The sequence below is a fragment of the Acartia tonsa genome, chromosome 3 (assembly GCF_053477335.1).
Source record: "Acartia tonsa isolate MP-2025a chromosome 3, ASM5347733v1, whole genome shotgun sequence".
NCBI lineage: Eukaryota > Metazoa > Arthropoda > Copepoda > Calanoida > Acartiidae > Acartia > Acartia tonsa.
In genome coordinates, this window is record NC_137262.1 from 55,191,978 (window position 1) to 55,213,953 (window position 21,976).

Below are 21,976 nucleotides of genomic sequence, written 5' to 3' on the forward strand. Positions count from 1 at the left end.
ACGGACGTACGGACGGACCGACCCTAATTATAGAAAAGCTTCGCTTTTAAAAATATCAATGGTCAGTTTTATAGTTTAGGTTAAGGTTTATTAGTTAGTTTATAAGTTAGGTTAAGGATGCTAAAAAACCTGCAAGAGTTCTTTTAACAAGACCGATATAGATAAGCACTTAGCAGGGGCAACATATCTTTTTTTGATAGGAATATTTATTAACTTAGCTAGGAAAATCAATTAAAGACGGGGAAGGTTCTGGTTCGAGTCTGCACCGCACTGCGCCATAATAGAGACGTTAAATAAGTAATTTCAATTAATAGCAGACGGACGGACATACCCTTATTACTAAGTATCTGCAAAACAAAACTGTAAAATTTTCCAAATCTTTATTAAGATTCGTTTCAAGTTAACTTTATAATTTAGGTAAAATAAATGTAATTAATAATTTTTTTGCGGATTCTATTGCTTACTCAAAAGTTCTGACATTAACGGTTGAAACTCCATAATAGTGTCCAGTCCTCTTTAAATAATTCAAAACTTTTGGCTTGAAATGATCCTAAATATAATTTTAATTTAAAATATAACATTCCAGTAATTAAAAAATAGTTATTTCTCGCATCGTATTAAAAACAGCTTTTCGCGGATATAGAATGTACTATTATAAGATTAAAACTAGTTTTTTTAGTCCCGAGGTGTTAAACTGGCTTTAATCTTATGATTGTACATTTCTATATTCGTAGAAAGCTGGATATAATACGATGCTCGACATAGTTTTTTCGTATGGATGAAAACTGGTTCCTGTCCACCGGATTCGAATGAATACGAGAAAATTTTCAGTATTCCTTCGCAGGTATAAGGCACAACCAACCAGGGAAATAAATGTAAAATAATATTTGGGGCACAAATGGAGAGGTCGTCAATTTTACTATATGTTGCTCCCCAACGACAGCTGAAAATCACGCATAGGTTTCGTAAATTTTTTCCGAATTAATTTCTTTGTTAATATAAGCTGCCTTTGACAATTTTCCCCCAACAAAGATATTGAAGATTTGGTACCTACCATAAAAATATGACGTTTATTTCTTGAAACCTTGCTCAATTTAGAATCTGTATCCTATGAAAAAAAAAATACAATAATGATATATCCATCAGTGACGAAGCACATTAATAAAAAAGTAATTAAACAAGATCCGAAAGGACAAACTAATGCAGAGAATCAGATTTTAAAAACAAGAACATGAATTTGCAAGTCTTAACAAAATTGTACATACATTGTTGCACAACGGCATAATTATAGGATACTGTCAAATTTCTCATTTTACGCATTTGATTATAGAAATCTCATTTTAATACTATACGACAATTTTTAGAAATAATTATTCCAAAATCAGGCCAATAGGATAATTAATCAGGCCAATAGGATAATTTTTCATTCGAAAAGTTGTCAAAAGGAGACTATCCACAAACGAGAGCAAGTGATTCTAAGCTATGTGCAATATAAGGATTATAGACTAAAAAGTTAGGCTTTACCATGGTTTTAAATGAAAAAAAAACTTATAAATGTTGAGCATTTGCAAAAAGAGTTAACAGTTACGGAAGGACGTACATACACTCTGCATGTTTTGAGTAGATTACACAAAAATATCAGACTTTAAGAGCTTTTATAAATTTTTTTCGTATTTTTAAAACACAAAGATATTTAATTGTTGTAGCCAAACATACAAAAAGAGTTGCAGAATAATTTTGGTAATAGAATAAATGCACAATTTAATTGACTAAAATTTATTAATATATAAAAAGGTATAAATACTTTCATAGATAAAATAAAAAGGAAAAAACTAAATAAAATTATCCAACAACATAGCTGAGTACAGAAGATTGGATGGGACCAACTTGAAACTTTGCCATAACGTTGATCATCTTAAGGATAAAGTGGTTGCGAATGTTCTTCAGGCTTTCAGTCTGAAATAGGAAGAACAGGTTAGAATAGGGCAGAGTTACCCACAACTGATCTTCCAAGGGAATGAGCCTTTTAGAGCACAATTCATAAGAATAAAACAGACAAAAAAGTAAAGAAAAAAGCCAAAATAAAATTTTAAACCTAACTAATGTTTTAAAAATATTAAAAAAAAACACAAGATCTTTCAGGTAGTCAAAAGTAAAAAGTAGTAGAGTGCTCAAAAAGAACCACTCCCTCGTAACTTACTTGGATTTGATAATGGAGGATAGGTAGAGAGTGATCATGGCAGTTTAGTATTCATTAATCTGAAAGTATTTACAACTTATTATATATTAATAATAATCTTAAAATTTAAATTACTCTGAATTTCAGGCAAATTTTTGTAAAAACAAAAATATAGGCAATTTGAGAAGAGTCTAGTAGTAGTAGAGATCCTTCCTTATTTTTAAATAAAGGGGAAGGGGCGGAATTAGAATTTATTTTTCACTAAGGAAACTGAAACGCCCCACAGGGCTCAGTAAAATATATTTTTAAAAAATATAAATAATTTTCAGTGTCTACTAAGCACTTGAGACGACCACAAAGTAAATTTAAGCATAATAATTAGACAAGCGAAACTATTATTATTATTAAGTATAAAATAAAACCAAATCTTTATTTTTTTAATAGTAACTGTAAATTTAATTTAAAGCTGCATTAAAGTTTTTGCTTGCCTAGTAAAGAAATTTTAGTTGAAATATCACTTACCGCTCTACGCCTTCTGGCCAGGATCTCGGATACAATGTCCTCTGGTTCCTGGCTGGCCTTGCGGGCGGCCATAGATTCAGCCTTAGCCATCTCAGCAATCTGTCAAGTTAAACAAAAATGGATAGAAACTACATTTTTTTCAAAGCTAGCTTACTTTTATTAAAAAATCCTAAAATAAAAAATATTGAGATTCTAAAAATAAGATATGGTTCTTACAAAATTAGATGTATATACCCCCCATTCCCTCCGGATGAACGAACTGACCAATAAAAAAGGTCCATGTAGAAAACTAAGATTGAAGACTAATATATTCACCTATTTTCTATTTTATAGAATTGTAATAGAATACTAGGAAACTTTGTTCTTTTGAATGCAAGGAAATTTTTTAGTAGTAGCTTTCTGAAATTCAACTTGTAATGTATTATCATTCATAGACAAATTTATAATTTTGTTTCCATTCCTTAGCCATTTCAGCAGCTTTAGCCATCTCAGCAGCCTTGGCCATCTCAGCGGCTTTCATCATAGCAGCCTTGCTCTCCAACTAGAAAAGTAAATAAAGTGTAACTTCTTACAAATATATATGTAAAACTGACAATAAAAAAAATTATCTTGACACCTTGCCAGGAAGTATTTTACAAAGATAAAACAAATTTACTTTCAGTGATAAAATGTCCCATAAATCATTGTACATTCCCAATGAGAATACACAAAACAACCCTTTCTGTAAATTATAAGTGGATGAAACGTTTGAACACTCAACTTAATGAACAAACCAATAAAAATTTACTTAATTCCCCAAAGTAGTTAAGCCAAAGAATAAGAAAACGAGGTTATAAAACTTTGGTTATAAACAGCCAATTTTCCCCTCACTGCTGTATTTGTTTATTATAAAAGTATTACCTCACGCCTCTTCCTTGAGAAGAGATCACCAAGAGGAGCCAGAGCTTCACCAGTGGGTGCAGCAGCTTCAACAATTGGCTCGGCAGACTTTTCCTCGGGAACAGGCACAAACTCACCAACCTGGATATCGGCAACAGCCTCGCCAGCCTATATAAAAGGAGTTATTAAGCATAAGTGAAAATGCTCCTCAATAATACATTTATACTTGTTTGCTCAATTATTAATATTTGAAGATTGGCCATGAAAGGAAAGGTCCGGCCTCCCGCAGGGGTTATACATATGACAACAATCCGCCCCCTTATTTTCATTTAATTGAGGAAAATGAGAGGAGAGGGTAACGAGGTTCAGATGGCACATTGTGATAGTGCACCTTAGTATTAATTTCCTTTTAATTACAATTGCAGAAACAGATTTACCACTATTGTTGATTTTTAATTAATAAAATATCAAACTTTTGAAACCAACAAATAACGTAGAAGTCTCAATGTAATAACTCAATATTAGACCTCCCCCCCCCCCCCCCTCATAGATACTTACAGACTCAAGGATGGAGTGTAGAGCCAGGAAGCCAAGAGGACCCAGCTTGTTAGGCAGACCAAGGAGATACAGCTTGCAGTGATCCTCCAGAGTGTATTCATCATCCTCAAGCTCCAACTTCTTCTCAATCTCAGGGATCTTTGTCAACTAAAATAAAAAATAGAATTATTAAAGCAATAATGTGAAAAATGAAGGAAAAATAAAACAAACTTTTTAAAAAGAGGGACAGGGTAGCTTATTACAAGAATCTTTTTGTACACAAGGTTTTCTAAATTTTATGTATTATCAGAACTAATATTTGTAGTTATAGGTTACGAAAAAGAATAATAAAAATTTATCAACACTTGTGATATTTCAGTAACAGTATTCATAAATACTAGTAGTTTGAAGCCAGGAATGTAATCCTGTAACAAACTAGTCCAAAGATATTTTATAATAAGCACCAATGGGTTGATTTTTTCAGGGAAGCTTTGTAAAAGCATTATAGTTAAAATGTACTGTCCCCCACCCCCCACACATTCATTAAAGGCTAGGGGCGAAGTAATATATTCTTTATAACAAAATTGCACTTACGAATTTCATCATCATATCAGCAAGGTCGAACATGTCCTCTACATCCTCGGGGTCCATTCCCAATTCTTCGAGCTCAGCCTGAAAGATATATAAAATATTTTATAATGTAGAAAATTATAAGACCACCATTTTTAAGAAATGGCAATATTAAAAAGAAAATGTGCAGTCAACAAGAAACACTTTGAAAGAACCACTACCATATAAGGACCTAAAATATGTAAGAAACTAAAAATTTTAAAACTAAAATATTTGATCAGAGACTAAAGATCTCTGAAGAAGCTGGTCCAAATAATCTTATCTGGGAAGCTTTAAGGAAGTTAAGATCGGTTAAGGGCTATTTCCTTAATCTATAGAATCTAGGGGCGAATCAGCTAATATAATATGAACAACAACAAAGTTCTTAGATTCTGTTAAAACCTCATCAAAATTGTAAAATTTTATATTCTTTGAGGAGAAACAAACAAGCAATATTACTTACATGGATCATCTGTAGTTCAGTCTTCTCATCCAGAGGCTTGCTGAGGATGTTCTCCAGAGCGTCCAGTTCATCTGCGTCAAGGGTGTCAATAACCTTCTCAATTTCCTAAATGAAATAAAATATTAATTCTTTATCTATATTTTTTTTTTAAATGTGTGGTAAATAAAATGGAAATTATAGAGGAAAATTTGTAGTAAATTTAGGCTACTAAATTGAACCTAATTAATTGGTCAGTTCATACAGTAAAAGGGGGTGAATGGTGGAAAGTTATTTTATCCAGCTGCGGTTATCACTGTAAAAAGTACATAAAAATCTGGTGCAACATCCATGTTATATAAGGATTGTAAATGAACTGTTTAAATAAAAAATGTTTTAAGCTTTCAGTATTTAAGATATTAGATTTCAGTAGAAGCAAGCTTTGAAAGTCGAACTCAAGGGAACACTAATTTCTTACCTTTTGCATATCTTTGTCAATCATTTCATCCAAAAGGGCAGCTCTCTCCTGGTCGGTCAGCTTAGCTGCCTAAATAAAAAAGTTAACCTTTAAAATTAGAATATTCTTATAATAAAACAAGAGGATGTCTGTACGAAAGGATTTCGCTAACCGCTGAACCGATCAAGTTAATCTTAACAGGGTAGCTTCCTATAGGTCCCGGGAAGGTTTAATCCCAAAAGAAATTGTCCATAGAAAAAATTAATCCCCACATTAAATTTTGTTTATAAATCAACTAAAATATAAATAGAAATGTCAACCACCCCTCTCCCCCACAAAATTCAGAATTTTTATATTTGTTATGCTTAATAAAAAAATTTGAGTAGTTTTACATTTTATATAACAAGGGATATTTTACTGAATAGTAGCGTAGCCAATAAAAAATATAAGTAAAAACCTGAGAAAGAGCGACACACGCCAAAAGGAGAATACTGAACATCTTATGGCAACCTAAACAAAATATAACTTTAAAATAAACACATAACACTAAAAAAGCATGAGCAACGAACTTTCAAAAGTAAGTTAGAACAGGAGTTATTTAAATTTACTAAATTTAATTACTAAAGCCTGTACGACGAATCATACAATAAACTTAAAAATTTAAAAATGTAAACAAATAACAAAAGTTCAAAAATAACACGAACACAAATATCAGGACTAGAAAAAACAAAGCTTAACTATAGAATAGCCAAGTTACAAAAATAAATTACTAAAACTTGAAAGCCAATCATACTTTTAACAAAGAGTTAATACCAAATAAAAACCTAATAAATCATTTAATCTAAAAGTAAAGGAAATCATTCAAATTAAACATATTGTACCTAACTCACAGACCAAAACTATACGACTGTGCTTAGTTGTATAAATCCCAATCAAAATATAAAGTCGTACACTATTTAGTGACTGGCGCAAAATTATATATTGTACTTTCCAGATATTTTTCTCATTAATAGAATAAATCAAATAATTTTTTAGAGTTTTAATTCCATTTCAGTTTAAACTATTTTTATTTTATGTTAAACTTTTATTTATTTACTTACTGTTAATATTTTCGTATTTGTCGCACTCTCTTTTTGAGTTTTAAATCAAATTTAAATAATTCATTTAATTTCTCAAGTCAAAATAATTCAGTTTTTTAAGCCACTCTACAATTTAAAGTATTTTTACAGTAATCAGTTTTATGCACTTGTCGTGCAATTGAAATAAAAAATTAATACTTATCAGTAATTACCTTATGTGTATAACAAATAACAGTGAAAAGAATTATGCAGTATAGAAAATCGTAATGCCTTAATAAAGACATGATCATTACTTTTTTTTAGTGGGGAGGGGGGGGGGAGAATGTCGTACCCCCCTCACCTTTCAGGACCAACGGACAACATCCCATAAAGTTGTGAAAAGATATGTATAGCCGTTTAAGAGATCTTAGCAGACGAATAAACAGACAGATAGACATCATGTTACTTTATCTTATGGACTAAATGAATATTTGTTATAAATTGATGTACTAAATCTGCGTTACTAAAAAAGGATTAAAGCTTAATAAAGATACCATTATCAAAAATCAACAATTATAATGAAAAGCATGTAAAATTGAATAAACTAGCTTTAGAAAAAAATATAGATATCTAGTTTAATAATACTTTACTTTATATTTTTAATATTTTTACAGAGAAACGGGGATAAGTAAATTTTATTTCTTTCAAGAATGCATTTTATAGTGGTAAATCTCAGGGAGGGAAGGGAAATTGGGCTGTTTATTACACTAGTCCCCAAAGTCTTATAATAACGTTTTCTTAATCGTTAGCTTAATCGTTAGCTTATTGTGGACTTACATTGAATTTGGATTGGTTGGTTCATTTAGTTGAGTGTTCAAACGTTTCAACCAAAAATCTACAGAAGGGGTGTATCATCAATTTGATGTACATCAATTTATAGGCCGTTGTCTTATCCCTTTAGATCCCTGCATGCTAACTGCAGGTTTTATCTTAATTTATTACTAACCTACTTATTCAAAAAATTGTGTTTTTTGTTGTTATCTATTTATTCCTTTACCCCTTTATCAATAGATGTTATTGTATAACAAGCCATATCTAATATAATTGTCCCTGCCAGGTGCTACAAATATAAACATATTTATAATAAAGTTAGGATAGATTGATCATCATATCTAATATAATTGTCCCTGCCAGGTGCTACAAATATAAACATATTTATAGTAGAGTTAGAATAGACTGTTCATCATATCTAATATAATTGTCCCTACCAGGTGCTACTCATATAAACATATTTATAGTAGAGTTAAGATAGACTGTTCATCAAATCTAATATAATTGTCCCTGCCAGGTGCTACAAATATAAACATATTTATAGTAGAGTATAAATACGTTCACTATAAAAACCTTTTTTCGGATGAAATATCTCTCTTAGTCATCCTAATACAAAAGATAAATAAAATGAAGATCTAATTTCTTCATATTTCAATTAGTTTTAGTTTTCTTTAGACACGTCTTTGATGATTCTACTATTTATTGGTCTGCTATGCAATTGTCACATTATATTTGGTCACAGTTTGTCTGTGTCCCTAAAATTATCACATTTAGTCACAGAGTCACTAAGGCTCATAATTGTGTTATGGATAGGTAATGGAATCAAACATTACGTTTGTTAGAGGGTCATAATCATACAACTTGGTTAAAATACTTATATTAATGTAAAAATATTAAGGTGTATTTTTGTCATCAAAACTGTGAATTTGACAGCCTCATTGAATTTCATGGGTGTGAAAATGACAGTAAAACTGTGTTTATGACATAGTAAAGGTGTAATTTTGACAGTGGATAAAAAAATATTGCCAAAAATACAGCTAAAAACGAAATTGACAAAAACACACCCACTTTTTGTAAAAAACACAGTGGTTGTATTTTTGCAAGTGGTAAAAGTGGCAGCATCCCGGACTTTTATTTAGTAGCGCAACTACTATAAAACTAGGGTATTACCTACATACTGGATTTTAAGGAATAAGACAATAAAAAGTAAGTTGACACCCCCAATATTGAAAGTTTGAACACTACTAATTTAGAATCAACTATTAAAGAATTAGTAAAAGTAACCAACATTTTTGAACCAACGAATAAGGTACCATGGTTGTAAAACTTTAGTTACCAGTTTAATTTACAGTACAAATGACTTTTTGTTATTTCTCTTCTCTACTTATGGACATGAATATATTTGTTTATTGTTCTGTTTCCTTTTACTAAAATATCTAAATGAAACTTTTTGGCCTTTAACCAAACATGTTCTTGACTGCCAGATCCTATCATATAAAGTAGTAAGCCTTTTTTCTGCCTGAATCTTAAGATTTCGATAACTACAGAACTAAATAATTAGGTGTCATTTTTAGTGAAGCTTCACATATGTGTTTAGGCTATTTTTCTATCCCCTCCTCGCCCCTTTGAATACAGAGCCACTAGAACTAGGGGCGTAAGTGCTAATATTTTGGAATTTGTTTATCAGAATACTTTACCCTTTCTGCTCATTATTGGCAACAATTTGGTATGCTTTAACCAGATGGTCAAGTAGTTTTAACGGTAGTATATCCATCTAAATATCCAGAAAATAGTAATAAGTAATTGGAGGTGTATATGTTTGTGTTAGATAGTGGCGTTTACAGGGTTTTATCAGAGCGATATAAAACCTTTATAGTGAAGGGGAGGGGGGGAACACAGTTTTTCCTAATATCTTTTTTTGGGGGTTGTTGGCACCCCCTTTCTGCACTCTTATGATTAGAAATTCATTTACCAAAACAGATTTACTCTAAATCTAGATCATATCCGTATAGAGAGAGAGAGGTGACAATGGCTTTTAATTACACTAGTCCCCAAAGTTTTATAACAACGTCTTCTTATTCGTTGGCTTAACACCTTTGGGGACTTTAGTGAATTTTTATTGGTTGGATCATTAAGTTGAGTGTTCCAACGTTTCAGCAACTAATTTTAATTTATTGAAGGGCTGATTTTGTGTATCATCATTGGGGATGTACATCAATTTATCGGCCACTGTCTTCTTCCTTAGATCTTTTTTATTTCAGTTCTTTATATGTATATTTAGCTAACTGTCTTATTGCTGACCTTTTATATACATAAATGTCTATGTTATAAGTTAGAATCTTGACTGCTTACCTCATATTAAATTTTATTTTCTTAAAGCAGAAAATTGATCGTCAAAACCATTTGGTTGAAATTGATTGTGTAATAATTAATGTGCCCAATATTTATTAGGGAGCAAGTGTTATTATTATATTATTGCTTCAAAATTAGTAACACTCTTTTTAATAGCGTAGCTACTCTTAAATTAGAGTCTGTACGTCCGTCTGTCCAAATGTGTCCTTTATTTATTAGAGACCAAGTGTTATTATTATTATATTATTGCTTCAAAAATAGTCACACTCTAATAATAGCGTAGCTACTCTTAAACTAGAGTCTATACATCCGTCTGTCCAAATATTTATTAGGAAGCAAGTGTTATTATTATATTAGTGCTTTTTTAATTGCGTAGCTACTCTTAAACTAGAGTCTGTACGTTCTTCTGTCCAATATTTATTAAGGAGCAAGTGTTATTATTATATTATTGCTTTAAAATTAGTCACACTCTTTAATAGTGTAGTTACTATTAAACTAGAGTCTGCATGTCCGTCTGTCCAAATGTGTCCTTTATTTATTAGGGAGCAAGTGTTATTATTATATTATTGCTTCAAAATTGGTCACACTCTTTTAAATAGCGTAGCTACTCTTTAACTAGAGTCTGTACGTCCGTCTGTCTAATATTTATTAGGGAGCAAGTGTTATTATTATATTATTGCTTCAAAATTGGACACACTCTTTTAAATAGCGTGGCTACTCTTAAACTAGAGTCTGTACGTCCGTCTGTCCAAATGTGTCCTTTATTTATTAGGGAGCAGGTGTTATTTTTATATTATTGCTTCAAAATTAATCACACTCTTAATAGCGTAGCTACTATTAAACTAGAGTCTGTACGTTTTTCTGTCCATTATTTATTAGGAAGCAAGTGTTATTATTATATTATTGCTTCAAAATTAGTCACACTCTTTAAACAGCGTAGCTACTCTTAAACTAGAATCTGTACGTTCTTCTGTCCAATATTTATTAGGGAGCAAGTGTTATTATTATATTATTGCATAAAAATTAGTCACACTCTTTTAATAGCGTAGCTACTCTTTAACTAGAGTCTGTACGTCCGTCTGTCCAAATGTGTCCTTTATTTATTAGGGAGCAAGTGTTATTATTATATTATTGCATCAAAATTAGTCACACTCTTTTTAATAGCGTAGCTACTAGTTTGTACGTCTGTCCATTTTTCAATCCGTCTGAATAATTAAAGTTGATTGAACACTTACTGATAGTCTATACACAGTTTTAAAATGTTGTTTTGTTTACAATCTTATAGTTGTGATAAAGTTTCCATTAAAGTGCATAGTCGAGTATAGAAACCCTTTCCTTTAATTTAAAATAAAATAAAAATAAATGAGGGAGGTAGTTTTGGTGTTTGTTTTTCTTTATGTCAGGTAAGTTAGGGTTATATTGGGTATGGGAAAGCACCACAGGGTTAGGGTACTGCAGGCATAGGCCTCGCAGGGTTGAGGCATAAGGGTAAAAAATACTTATCTTTGTTTTCTTTCTTTTTTTAATACTAGCGGGTACGCCCCTAGAAGCCTCTAGGGTCACTTAAGGTAAGAGTAGGAAAAGTCGACCTCATCCCATTTTAAATTTGGGTTTCAAAAACGTAAAAAAATGGGGGGGGGGGAGGGGGTGAAGACACCCTCCCAAAGAATAGTTTAAAACCTTCCCAGGACCTATAATAAGCTTTACTGTAAAGGAGAACAATATCGGTTCAGCGGTTAGCGAGATCCTTCGTGACAGACAAAAAACGCTTACTACTTTATATAATAGGATGGTGGGTTCTGTGATCGCTAGGCAATTTGAGGGAAAGCACTAAAAGATTTTTTTTTTTTATGAATAAACCTCCCCTAATGGTTATAATATTTTTCTCTTTATCTATTCATATGTTAGCTGCAATTTGTTACACTTCTAATAATAATAAATAATATTAACCAAACAAGAACGATATTGTCAATAGATGCATAGCAGAGAAAATGTCATAAATAAAGCAAGAAAAAAGTATGTTGTAATAATGCATTTATCATTAATTGGATCTTACACCAGATTATCATGTACTCTAATAAAGTGAAACTTGTAGCTGGTACTCCTTCCCCTCCTACTGGATAAACGAGCTGACCGTTAAGTGATGTCCATGTTAGCAAGATGTATTGAAGACAATTTTTCCATGTCATAATATCCACGTATATTCTATATCCATTGTTATAATTTAATAGATCTATAATAGTAAAAACTATCCTTTCTCTTCGCTTATCAAGTGTACTAAAGAAGAAAATTTGTTCATATGTCCGTAACGATCTCGAAGACTTCATGTCCAATCGAGAATTGGTTTAAAAAAAAAACTTTGTTTTTGGCCTGGGAAGGTTTAAAGCTATTATTCATCTTGTATCATATGTGATCCTAGTAAAAACAACTAAAACATGACAAACTACCAAACAGATGTAATGTAGATTAGCATTGCAACGCATTTGCAAATTATGATTTATACGACAATCAAAGATTTTAGCCGGTTACATATGTCACATGAAATAGAGATCTATTTAGCAGCTGACCAATTTTACATGCCCTCTTTGAATTAACAAGTATGTTGTTTGCATGTCTGTCTGACCGTTTGTTACTTAATTTCTATAAAGTTGATTTATATGAGATTAAAAAAATATCTTAATTGAAGCTAATCGATTGTTACAAGTCATATTCTGTTACATTTCAATCTTTCAATAACTATAAAAATACTTTTAAAATTTTCTAGAAAACACTTAATGTTAATTATACCCAGACAACACCCCCCCCCCCCCATAAATTGAAATTAGAAAAGCCTACTTCATCTGTTTTTCACCTCCTGACAAGTGCAAAATCCTGTGCACGCCACTGGCTAGACCTCATCTTTTTTTATAAATATTTCCCCCAAATTGTTTGTATTAATGTCATTTATTCCCCATTATTTCCCCTTCCCCTTTCCTTCCGTAAATGATACAACAATGATTTTAGGATAATATTAATGGGATAATGCTTACACCCTTTCTCTCTTATTATGTTTGTATTTTATTCCAGATTTTTTAGTAAAATACATACCATTCCATAAAAATGTTCAGAGGATGTTTATTTATATTTTTTTGTTGATTTTGATGAAAATTATATTTAGTATCAAGAAATCAAGAAATCTCCAATTATCGAATGCTTTATTGTAGTCAAAGCTACATCAAAGTTATCAAAATCTTTTTTTTTAAAGGAGGAAACTAGGGCTGCTATACAATAAGTTAAAATAAAGATAAGTAGCTAACTGGATCTATCTACTTATACATTCGGTTTTTACAAGATAGATAGATGCAAAATGAATGCAAATATATAGATAGATGGATAAGTTTAATTCAATTGAAAATAGATACCATAATTCATTTTGTCTAACCTCCAAACATGCATTAGGATTTAATATGATAGATAGATACCAATAGATAAGCATAATAGCTAACATTAAAAAGTTTGAATTTTATATCCTCTGTAGATAAACATATATTAGGTTTTGTAATAATAGATAGTTAGTAAGATTTATTTAAATAGATAGATAGTACGGTATGGTATAATATAGCTAGCTAACACCCAAATGAAAACAGGAACTCAAATCTAATATGTCTTCCCTCTAAAGATATATTAAGGCATAGTTTGATAGTTAGATAGTAAAATTAATAAAGATAGATAGATGGTATGGTATTATATAGCTAGCTATCACCCAAATGAAAACAGGAACTCAAATCCACTTTGTCTTCCCTCTAGACCTACATAAGGGTATATTATGCTAAAAAGATAGTAAAATTAATAAAGTTAGATAGTATAGTAGAGTATAATATGGCATAATAGATAGATAGTAAGATTAGTTTAGATAGATAGATAGTATGGTATAAAATAGTTAGCTGACACCCAAATGAAAACAGGAACTCAAATCTAATATGTCTTCCCATTAAAAATATAATAGGTATAGTTTGATAGTTAGATACTAAAATTAATAAAGAAAGATAGGTAGTAGCGTATAATATGGCATAATAGATAGATAGTAAGATTAATTTAGATAGATAGATGGTATGGTATAATATAGCCAGCTAACACCCAAATAAAAACAGAAACTTAATTTCTTATATTCAGTTTGCCTCCCTTCTGAAGTTACTCTATGGTTTGTTATAGATAGATAGTAAGATTAATTTAGATAGATAGATAGATAGTATGGTATAATATAGCTAGCTGACACCCAAATGAAAACAGGAACTCAATTCCACTTTGTCTTCCCCCTGACAATGGAGTGTCGACACCCCCGGAACCTGGAATCACTAGGGAGCCACGTGACTTTGAGCTATGACGTCACAAAATGGCGGGAGTGGGGAAATATTGTGAGCAGGAAGTGCAAGATGCCGCGTTCTAGGTTACAGTGTGTGAATTCAGAGTGAGAGCTTTTTTTTCACAAAATTCCCCCCTTTTTCCATAATATAAAGTAGTGGGTTGTTTGTCTTAGTGGTAAATAAAGGGGAGAGAGGGGACATTGGGCTGTTTATTACACTAGTCCCAAAAAATTATAACGTTTTTTTTATTTGCTAGCTTAACCCTTTTTGGGGACTATTATAGAGTTTTGATTGGTTGTTTCATTTAGTTGAGCGACCAAACTTTGGACCACTAATTTTAATCTACAGAAGGGGTAAATTGTGTATCATCATTGGAAATGTACATCGGCAATTGTCTTATTCCTTTAGATCCCTGGATAAATTTGGTATCTAATATCTTCAAATGACTAAAAATCTTGTCAACTTTACATTCTATTATTACTCTATTATTAATACCTGACCCCGAGCAAATTTTCTTAAAACGAACCAGCACCAGTATATACTAAGCTTATCTAAAAGTTGTTAACCGGCCGTTTATTAGATCTTAAAGGACATACATAGGAGCATTTGTAAGAGAATGTATGTGCTAAAAGGTCTAGAATTGTTTGTGAATGGTATGAGGTCACATGCACAGCTACACTGTATGAGGTCACGTGCACAGCTAGACTGTATGAGGTCACGTGCACAGCTAGACTGTATGAGGTCACGTGCACAACTAATTCTACTTCCGTGTATATAATACACAAATTATTCTTTAACATTTAATAGAAATAGAATCTTCTTATATCATATATAACAAGAACATATGCATCCAAAAAAGATAATATTATCAAAAAGACGTCCAATGGTAGGGTGAAAGGGTGTTTAATCCCTAGAACTTTAAAACCCCTTATTTTAACCCCCTCAAATATTTGAATAATATATTACATCCCCCCCCCTGCCCCCAAAAAACCTCCAAATGTTACTTATTTTACCTAAAGCTTAGACGTCACTGTTAAATAATAAAAAATTTAAGTCTAGAATATAATTGAAACATATTTTTAACAGAAAAACTCTCCTATAAGTAAAATTGTTTGTCAGTCTGTCCGTTCATCTGTCTGTCTGTCTGGCATTCTATCTGTCAATCTGTAATGATAATTATATTAACTCAATTTTAATTATCAAAACAAATTAATAAAATTGAAAATCAATGGAAAAAACCTAAACTATAGACAAACATTACTGAAAAATTCTTGAACAAAAGATACAGACCAAAAACTAAGACTTGTAGATATGCTACTCTAAATTCAGGGATCTAAAGAGATAATACAATGGCCGATTAATAGATATAAATCCCCAATGATGACACACAAAATTACCCATTCTGTAGATTACAATTAGTGTTTGAAGCGTTTGGACACTCAACTTAATGAACCAACAAATAAAAATTCAATAAAAATCCCCAAAGTTGTTAAGCCAACGAATAAGAAATCGTTATCATAAAACTTTTGGGACCAGTGTTATAAAAAATCCAATGTCATCTCCCTCCCTGCTCTATAAGTGTGTATGTATGTATATTGTTATGTGATGATACTCGATCCATTATTATACAAAGCTAATGGAAACATAACAAAAGTTGGTATATAAAAGTAACACAAAATACATATGTTTTCTAAAGGCCTCTAGGGGCACCTTAGGGGAAGGAGAATAAACCGTTTAACTTTCAATTATGATTTTAAAAAGAAAACAATTTTCTAATGGCAATTTATTTTGATAGCTATAAGAAACTTTACTGTATAGGCGAACCAAATCGGTTCATCGGTTTGCGAGATACTTAGTACATACAGACATACATCCTGTTACTTTTCTATAAATATGGCATAGCATTAAAAAGTACCTACATTTTAGATGAAAATAAAAATGTAAATGAAAAGTAAATAAAAAATAGACGTACTGACTAGGTTTGGTTATTCAGTAGCTGCGCTACTAAAATGTACGTTTTGATTATGTTACAACTTAATTATATTTACTTTGACTAAATGTTGGTGATGAAAAGAGCAATATAATAAATTTATAATTCATGGGGAGATTTTTTATACATGCATAGCATCTTTATAGGTATCACAATTCTACGTGTACGTTTTACTCGTTTAACCATGTTTAATAATCTCTTGATAAAATTTTTTATTATATTATTCTAATATGTCTAAATCTAAAAATTGTAAAGTTAGTCTGTAACTCGCATTGTTTATCTTTTAATAGGGATTTACCAGGCTTCTATCTGATTTTGAGATTTAAAAACTTTCCAATTGTCCAATAGCATCTACTCTATAATTAACTTGGTCTTTCTGTCCATACAATAGAGGCATTGGATTTCTAGGTGGAAAAAGAGATGTAGGCTATTAGATTTTATCGTAAAGATTCTCTTGATTAATTAACATCATAATTTTTCCGTTATACTTTATTAGTTTTGAACTCTATGCTCCTCTACTTATGGATGTTTGTTCTTAATTGTAAATATATAAAATAATAATTTTTAAGATGCGTAATATTCAGCATGTACAAGAGCCTACAGGAGGTGAAAAGTGAAAAAGTGAAGTAAGCATTTCTTTCCAATATCTTGTTTTCGGGGGGTGTTACTATTGATACTCCCTGACACCGCTCTTTGTACGCCATTGAATTTATATAATATTCGGTATTATCCTCTTAGAAATTTTTTTTTCAATATTGAACATTTGAGTACCCCCCCCCCCCCCCCCCCCCCCCGACAACGAACTATGAACTCTGGCCGCAGCGCTCGGCCCCCTAGCCTGCCTAGCCGCAGCGTTCGGCCCCCTTGCCTGCCTAGCCGCAGCGCTCGGCCCCCTTGCCTGCCTAGCCGCAGCGCTTGGCTCCCTAGCCTAAAACCTAACCTAACCTAAAATAGTTGTTCGTCGTTAGTCGGGGGGGGGGGGGGGGGGGTTGTTACAAAATTTAAAAAAAATGAAAAAAAATTTCTAAGAGGATAACGCCTAATATTCTAATTTAATTTTTATATTTACGAATTCCATTAATTTGATTTTTAAACTTTCAATAAGACAAATAGTTTTGACTACTGTCTGTTCATCCGTTTGTCACTCTGAAGCTCAAGATCTCGGTAACCACTGAACCGACAAAGTTGTGCTTCATAAGGAATATATCTACTTTTCCTGTGGTGGTTTTAATCTATCTGCAGAGGTTTTTTTTATTCCTTTAAAAAATTTTTCCCCTGAAAATAAATTATTGGTGAGAATCTACCTTTACCTTCAGGGACCAAGAAATTCAAATTAATAAAAAGATATTATTTAGACATCAGATAGACGTATTGAGAAGTTGCATTAAAGGGCGAATATAGGTTCGATATGATATGAGCTTATATGAAATTGAAAGGTGCCATTTCATACTTTTAGAATATCTATGCCAAATTTAAAAATTCAAAAAAATCCTTAAGTAGATTTTGCAATTTTTTGTTTCAATTGAACATATGATAAATGAGATTGACGACAAACGGTTTATTTTAACCCTTTACAAGACTTTTATTTTTACTATTTTGCTTAAGTTTGATTGACTATTATTAAAAAGCGTAAAAATAATTTGCGTAAAAGTGCGCCAATAGTTTTGACTAGGGTAAATAATACATCTTAAAGTTTATTTTCTGTACAAAGATCATTGGTTAATTCTGGAAAATATAAAAACCCTCAAGTACGCCATTTTAACACACACACACACGAACCTTAAAAAAACAGGGATTTGAAATCATTCTTCCTCCAAGAAAATTTTATCGATTATTTTTTTTTTTACTTTTTACATTATTTGATGTTTTTTTAAACTTTTAAATATTTTACTTTATATAATTTGTATGAAGGCAAAAGATGGGTATATTTACCCCTGTTTAATTTGTTTCCACGTTATTACGACTATCCTTTAACGAAAGCTTTTTAATTCAACCTTGCTACGAAGCATTGTGTGATGCTAGGGTGTTTGAGTTCTTAGGGAACCACACTAATTACATAATATTATCTTGAGTTAGACAGGTTTTAAGCTATAAACAGACTTATACAATTAGATATGTCAATATCTTTAAGTTATTTATAATCTATATAATGGCACCTTTGAAATAAGCTCATATTATATCAAACCTATATTCGCCCTTTAATAACACAAAGAGAGAAAAGTGCGCTTCTGTGCATGAATTAAGAATTTGTGAAAAGAAAGATACATCACATGAATTGACAAACTGTCTTTCTGAAGATCTTAGTAACCACTGAACCAAGTTTTTCTTGCTTCTAAAGGAATATATCTATTGGCCTGTAGTGATTTTAATCTATTTTTTAGAGGGGAATTGACAACTATTTTAAAATAATTCCTTTTAAAATTATTTCTTCTTTAAAACATGAAAATAGGGAGAAGTTGCATTAATTATACAAAGAGCGAAAAGTGCGGTTCTCTAAATTAAGAATTTGTGAAAAGAAAGATACATCACATGAATTGATAAACTCTCCTTGTGGAGTGAAGGGAAAACAGATTACAAACAAGAATAAAACAATACATAAAGAAGAAGCTTTTAAATTGAAATCAATTTAATATGCTTCATTGAAACAATTCAATAATAAAAGCTAGTTTTATATAATCTTATTGAAATACAGCCATAATTATAGAGGGGCTTTACTTCATATTTTGTTTCAAATCATCTTATTTTAAATATTTTTTTAACTTAACAATTTCTAGGACGAACAGGCACTTATTAGAGAAAGCTTCGCCAAAAAAAAATAATCATGTAAAGAAGACAGTTTAAATTATAGAAAAATATATTTTTTTAAATGAAAAGAAGTAAAAAGCAAAGCGGTGAAAAGTTTTTTTTTTATCGTAAACAGATAATGTTAGGATAAATGGACTTTTGCTAATAGTAGCGAATATATTGAAAAATCAGTTAAAATATTTATCAACTACTTTGCTAAATTCAAATTGTTAGTATATTTAAATATGTATTTTTTTATTAAAGAAGTAGGGTGTTTATGTTTGTCTTTTTGTACACAAAGATCTCGATGAATTCTAGACTAATATGTTTTTTGCAGAGTTTATCAAATAGGTCATAGGAAAAGTATTTTGTAATTTTGCGGGAAGGAACCTCCACCGCTTCAAGAGAAATTACTCTAGGATATTTTTCTAATTTTTCTGGTTGTTTTTAAAACTAAAAATTGAGGTTGGCGAGTCGACCCCTCTTTCCTTATCTTTAGAATTAAAAGCGTAGCTGCTCTACTCTTAATTTAATAAAAAAGCTAACCGCTGTACGCTATGGTTCTCCTTTTTAGTTAAAGGAAGATTTATAACAATTTTTGGTTTGGGGTACCTCCAGCCTCGCAATAGCAATCATTCCTAGAAAAAAGGACCCTCACATTTGTTTAATTTATTCTTTTTGAAACTAAATTAGAACGTAGAAGGTTGACTACTACACCCTCCCTTCTTCTCTTAAGGTCAACTAGGGGCGCAGACGCTTATTTTCTTTAATATAACATTGCAAAAAAAACAATTAAATAAAGGATATGAAAGGGGGAAGTTGAATAAACGAAGAACAATAAATTGGTGTCATTTCCAGAGTATAACTATACTCAATTCAGGGGTCTAAATACTCAAAATTGTAGATATCACAGTACACTTTTAGACTAAGAATGAAGTGTTATAACATGTTATGAAGTTTATATAAAGACTTTAGGATCCGAATATTGATGTCTGTTTGACCCGATGCACTGGAAAAATAAATGGTCAAAACCTATTAATCTGATTGTTTCATTCAAAGACAATGATAAATTCTATAAAAAAATATTTAAAGTTAAATCATTAGAGTTTTTTTTATTATTAGAACGAATTTAATGTTTGTTAATTAGTTTTATTCATTTTACGATATTAGCATTGAGTCTAATTACCATAAGGATTTAATATTTTAAAAATCAAGCCAACTAAATTAACTTATTAATTCAAATACATAAAGGTTTAAGAGTCAGCATGATTATAATGATTATTATTATTATAGTTTCTACGCTTTTTAAAATTATTCCTCATTGCTTCTGAAATCTACAAAAATCTACCGATCCACTGATAAAGTTATATTTCCAAAAGGACACTATAATCAAATAAGATCTATCTATCTATCGATTCAGAAAGTTATATAACCAAAAGGATACTATAATCAAAATAATATCTATCTATCTATCCATTCAGAAAGTTATATTTCCAAAAGGACACTATAATCAAAATAAGATATATTTATCTATCCATTCAGAAAGTTATATAGCCAAAAGGACATACTTTAATCCAAATAAGATCTATCTATCTATCCATTCAGAAAGTTATATAACCAAAAGGATACAATAATCCAAAAAAGATCTATCTATCTATCTATTCAGAAAGTTATATAGCCAAAAGAACACTATAATCAAAATAAGGAACCTAGTAATAGTGTCTAACTTTTTATCTTTGTGACGTAACAAAAATCCATCTCTTTTTAGGGGTTTCCTTTCCCACCTCCCCTCTCATCCTTCGATTTTTGTTACGTCACAAAGATAAAAAGTTAGACACTATTACTGGGTTCAAAATAAGATCTATCTATCTATCTATTCAGAAAATTATATAGCTAAAGGACACACTATTCAAAATAAGATCTATCTATCTATCCATTGAGAAAGCCAAAAGTATTTACAATAATGAAAATAAGATCTATCTATCCATCTATCAATTCAGAAAGTTAAATAACCAAAAGGACACTATAATCAAAATAAGATCTATCTATCTATCAATTCAGAAAGTTATATAGCCAAAAAGACATACTTTAATCCAAATAAGATCTATCTATCTATTGGTTAATCTAAATGAAAGATTTGTAATCACATATTGATGAAATTTGTGAAGATATATTGGCAAGAGATACCAAGCAATTAGTGGTCTAACAAAAAAACCAATGAACTTATTGTATAGCAGCTACTCTAAAACTACAACCGTTATTCTTTTTGAGAGTAGATAGATTGAGAACTAGCTTGTAGCAGAGACATATATTATGTGGTATATTGGTATATATATATTAATATAACCCGCCATATTTTCAATAAATTTAAATTGGTTGTTTGGGACGTATTTATTTCCTAATGCCTTATCTCTGTGAAGGGCTGAAGCTTGGCCTTTACCTGAAGTGCCCTAACCATGCGGGGCTAGCCAGTAACACTAAGAAATACAACGAAACCTAATCTGCAATAAGTAAAAAAACGAAAATTACGCTTTAATGTCATTGGATTTTTTAGTGGATTATTGTATTAACAGCTTGATCAGTTTTCTTTTTTTAATCATTTCGTTCTTGCTTAATGAATCATGATTTTTTTGGAAGTTTTGTATGGACATAAAATCTAATTTCCCTAACCTAACATAAAACCACCCTATTTAGCATAGTAAAAATAATAGGACACATGAACATTAGACTAATCATAGACAAGAAAAGTACATAAAGTTCACTCTACATAACTCTATTAAAAGGAATAACAAATAATTATTATAATCTTTGCCTGTCTTTTCACTCTATTCTAACTTAATTGTAATTCATTCATTCTACTATTCATTCTGTTCTACTCTACTGTAACTCTATTGTAATGTATTGAGAAAGAGCAATCTTTTATTTTGATGTTTACTACTCCAACTCTATTGGAATAAATTGACAATCAAATGTAAATGACTTCTTTTAAAACATTC

At 30.9% G+C, this 21,976-nt stretch overlaps 1 protein-coding gene across 1 annotated transcript; it reads right to left on the reverse strand.

Moving 5' to 3' along the window:
• Positions 1-365: 365 nt before the first annotated feature.
• LOC145314600 (uncharacterized) lies at positions 366-6,608 on the reverse strand. The gene is made up of 11 exons (XM_080154590.1): positions 6,504-6,608; positions 6,080-6,132; positions 5,644-5,712; positions 5,190-5,294; positions 4,712-4,789; positions 4,139-4,285; positions 3,602-3,748; positions 3,162-3,242; positions 2,702-2,800; positions 1,055-1,108; positions 366-550 (listed from the first exon to the last, which is right to left on the reverse strand). The coding sequence occupies exons 2-11, from the start codon at positions 6,119-6,121 to the stop codon at positions 461-463; spliced, it is 912 nt and encodes a 303-aa protein (XP_080010716.1). The 5' UTR covers positions 6,122-6,132; positions 6,504-6,608; the 3' UTR covers positions 366-460.
• Positions 6,609-21,976: the final 15,368 nt, after the last annotated feature.

Bases quoted from the DNA above. Each gene is read 5' to 3' on its own strand.
- LOC145314600 (XM_080154590.1), bottom strand. From the start codon at position 6,121: ATGTTCAGTATTCTCCTTTTGGCGTGTGTCGCTCTTTCTCAG. The intron at 1,109-2,701 runs GTAAGTGATATT...TTTTTTTCATAG, and splicing joins TGGCCAGAAGGCGTAGAGCG to GATACAGATTCTAAATTGAG. The intron at 551-1,054 runs GTAGGTACCAAA...AATTATATTTAG, and splicing joins ATAAACGTCATATTTTTATG to GATCATTTCAAGCCAAAAGT.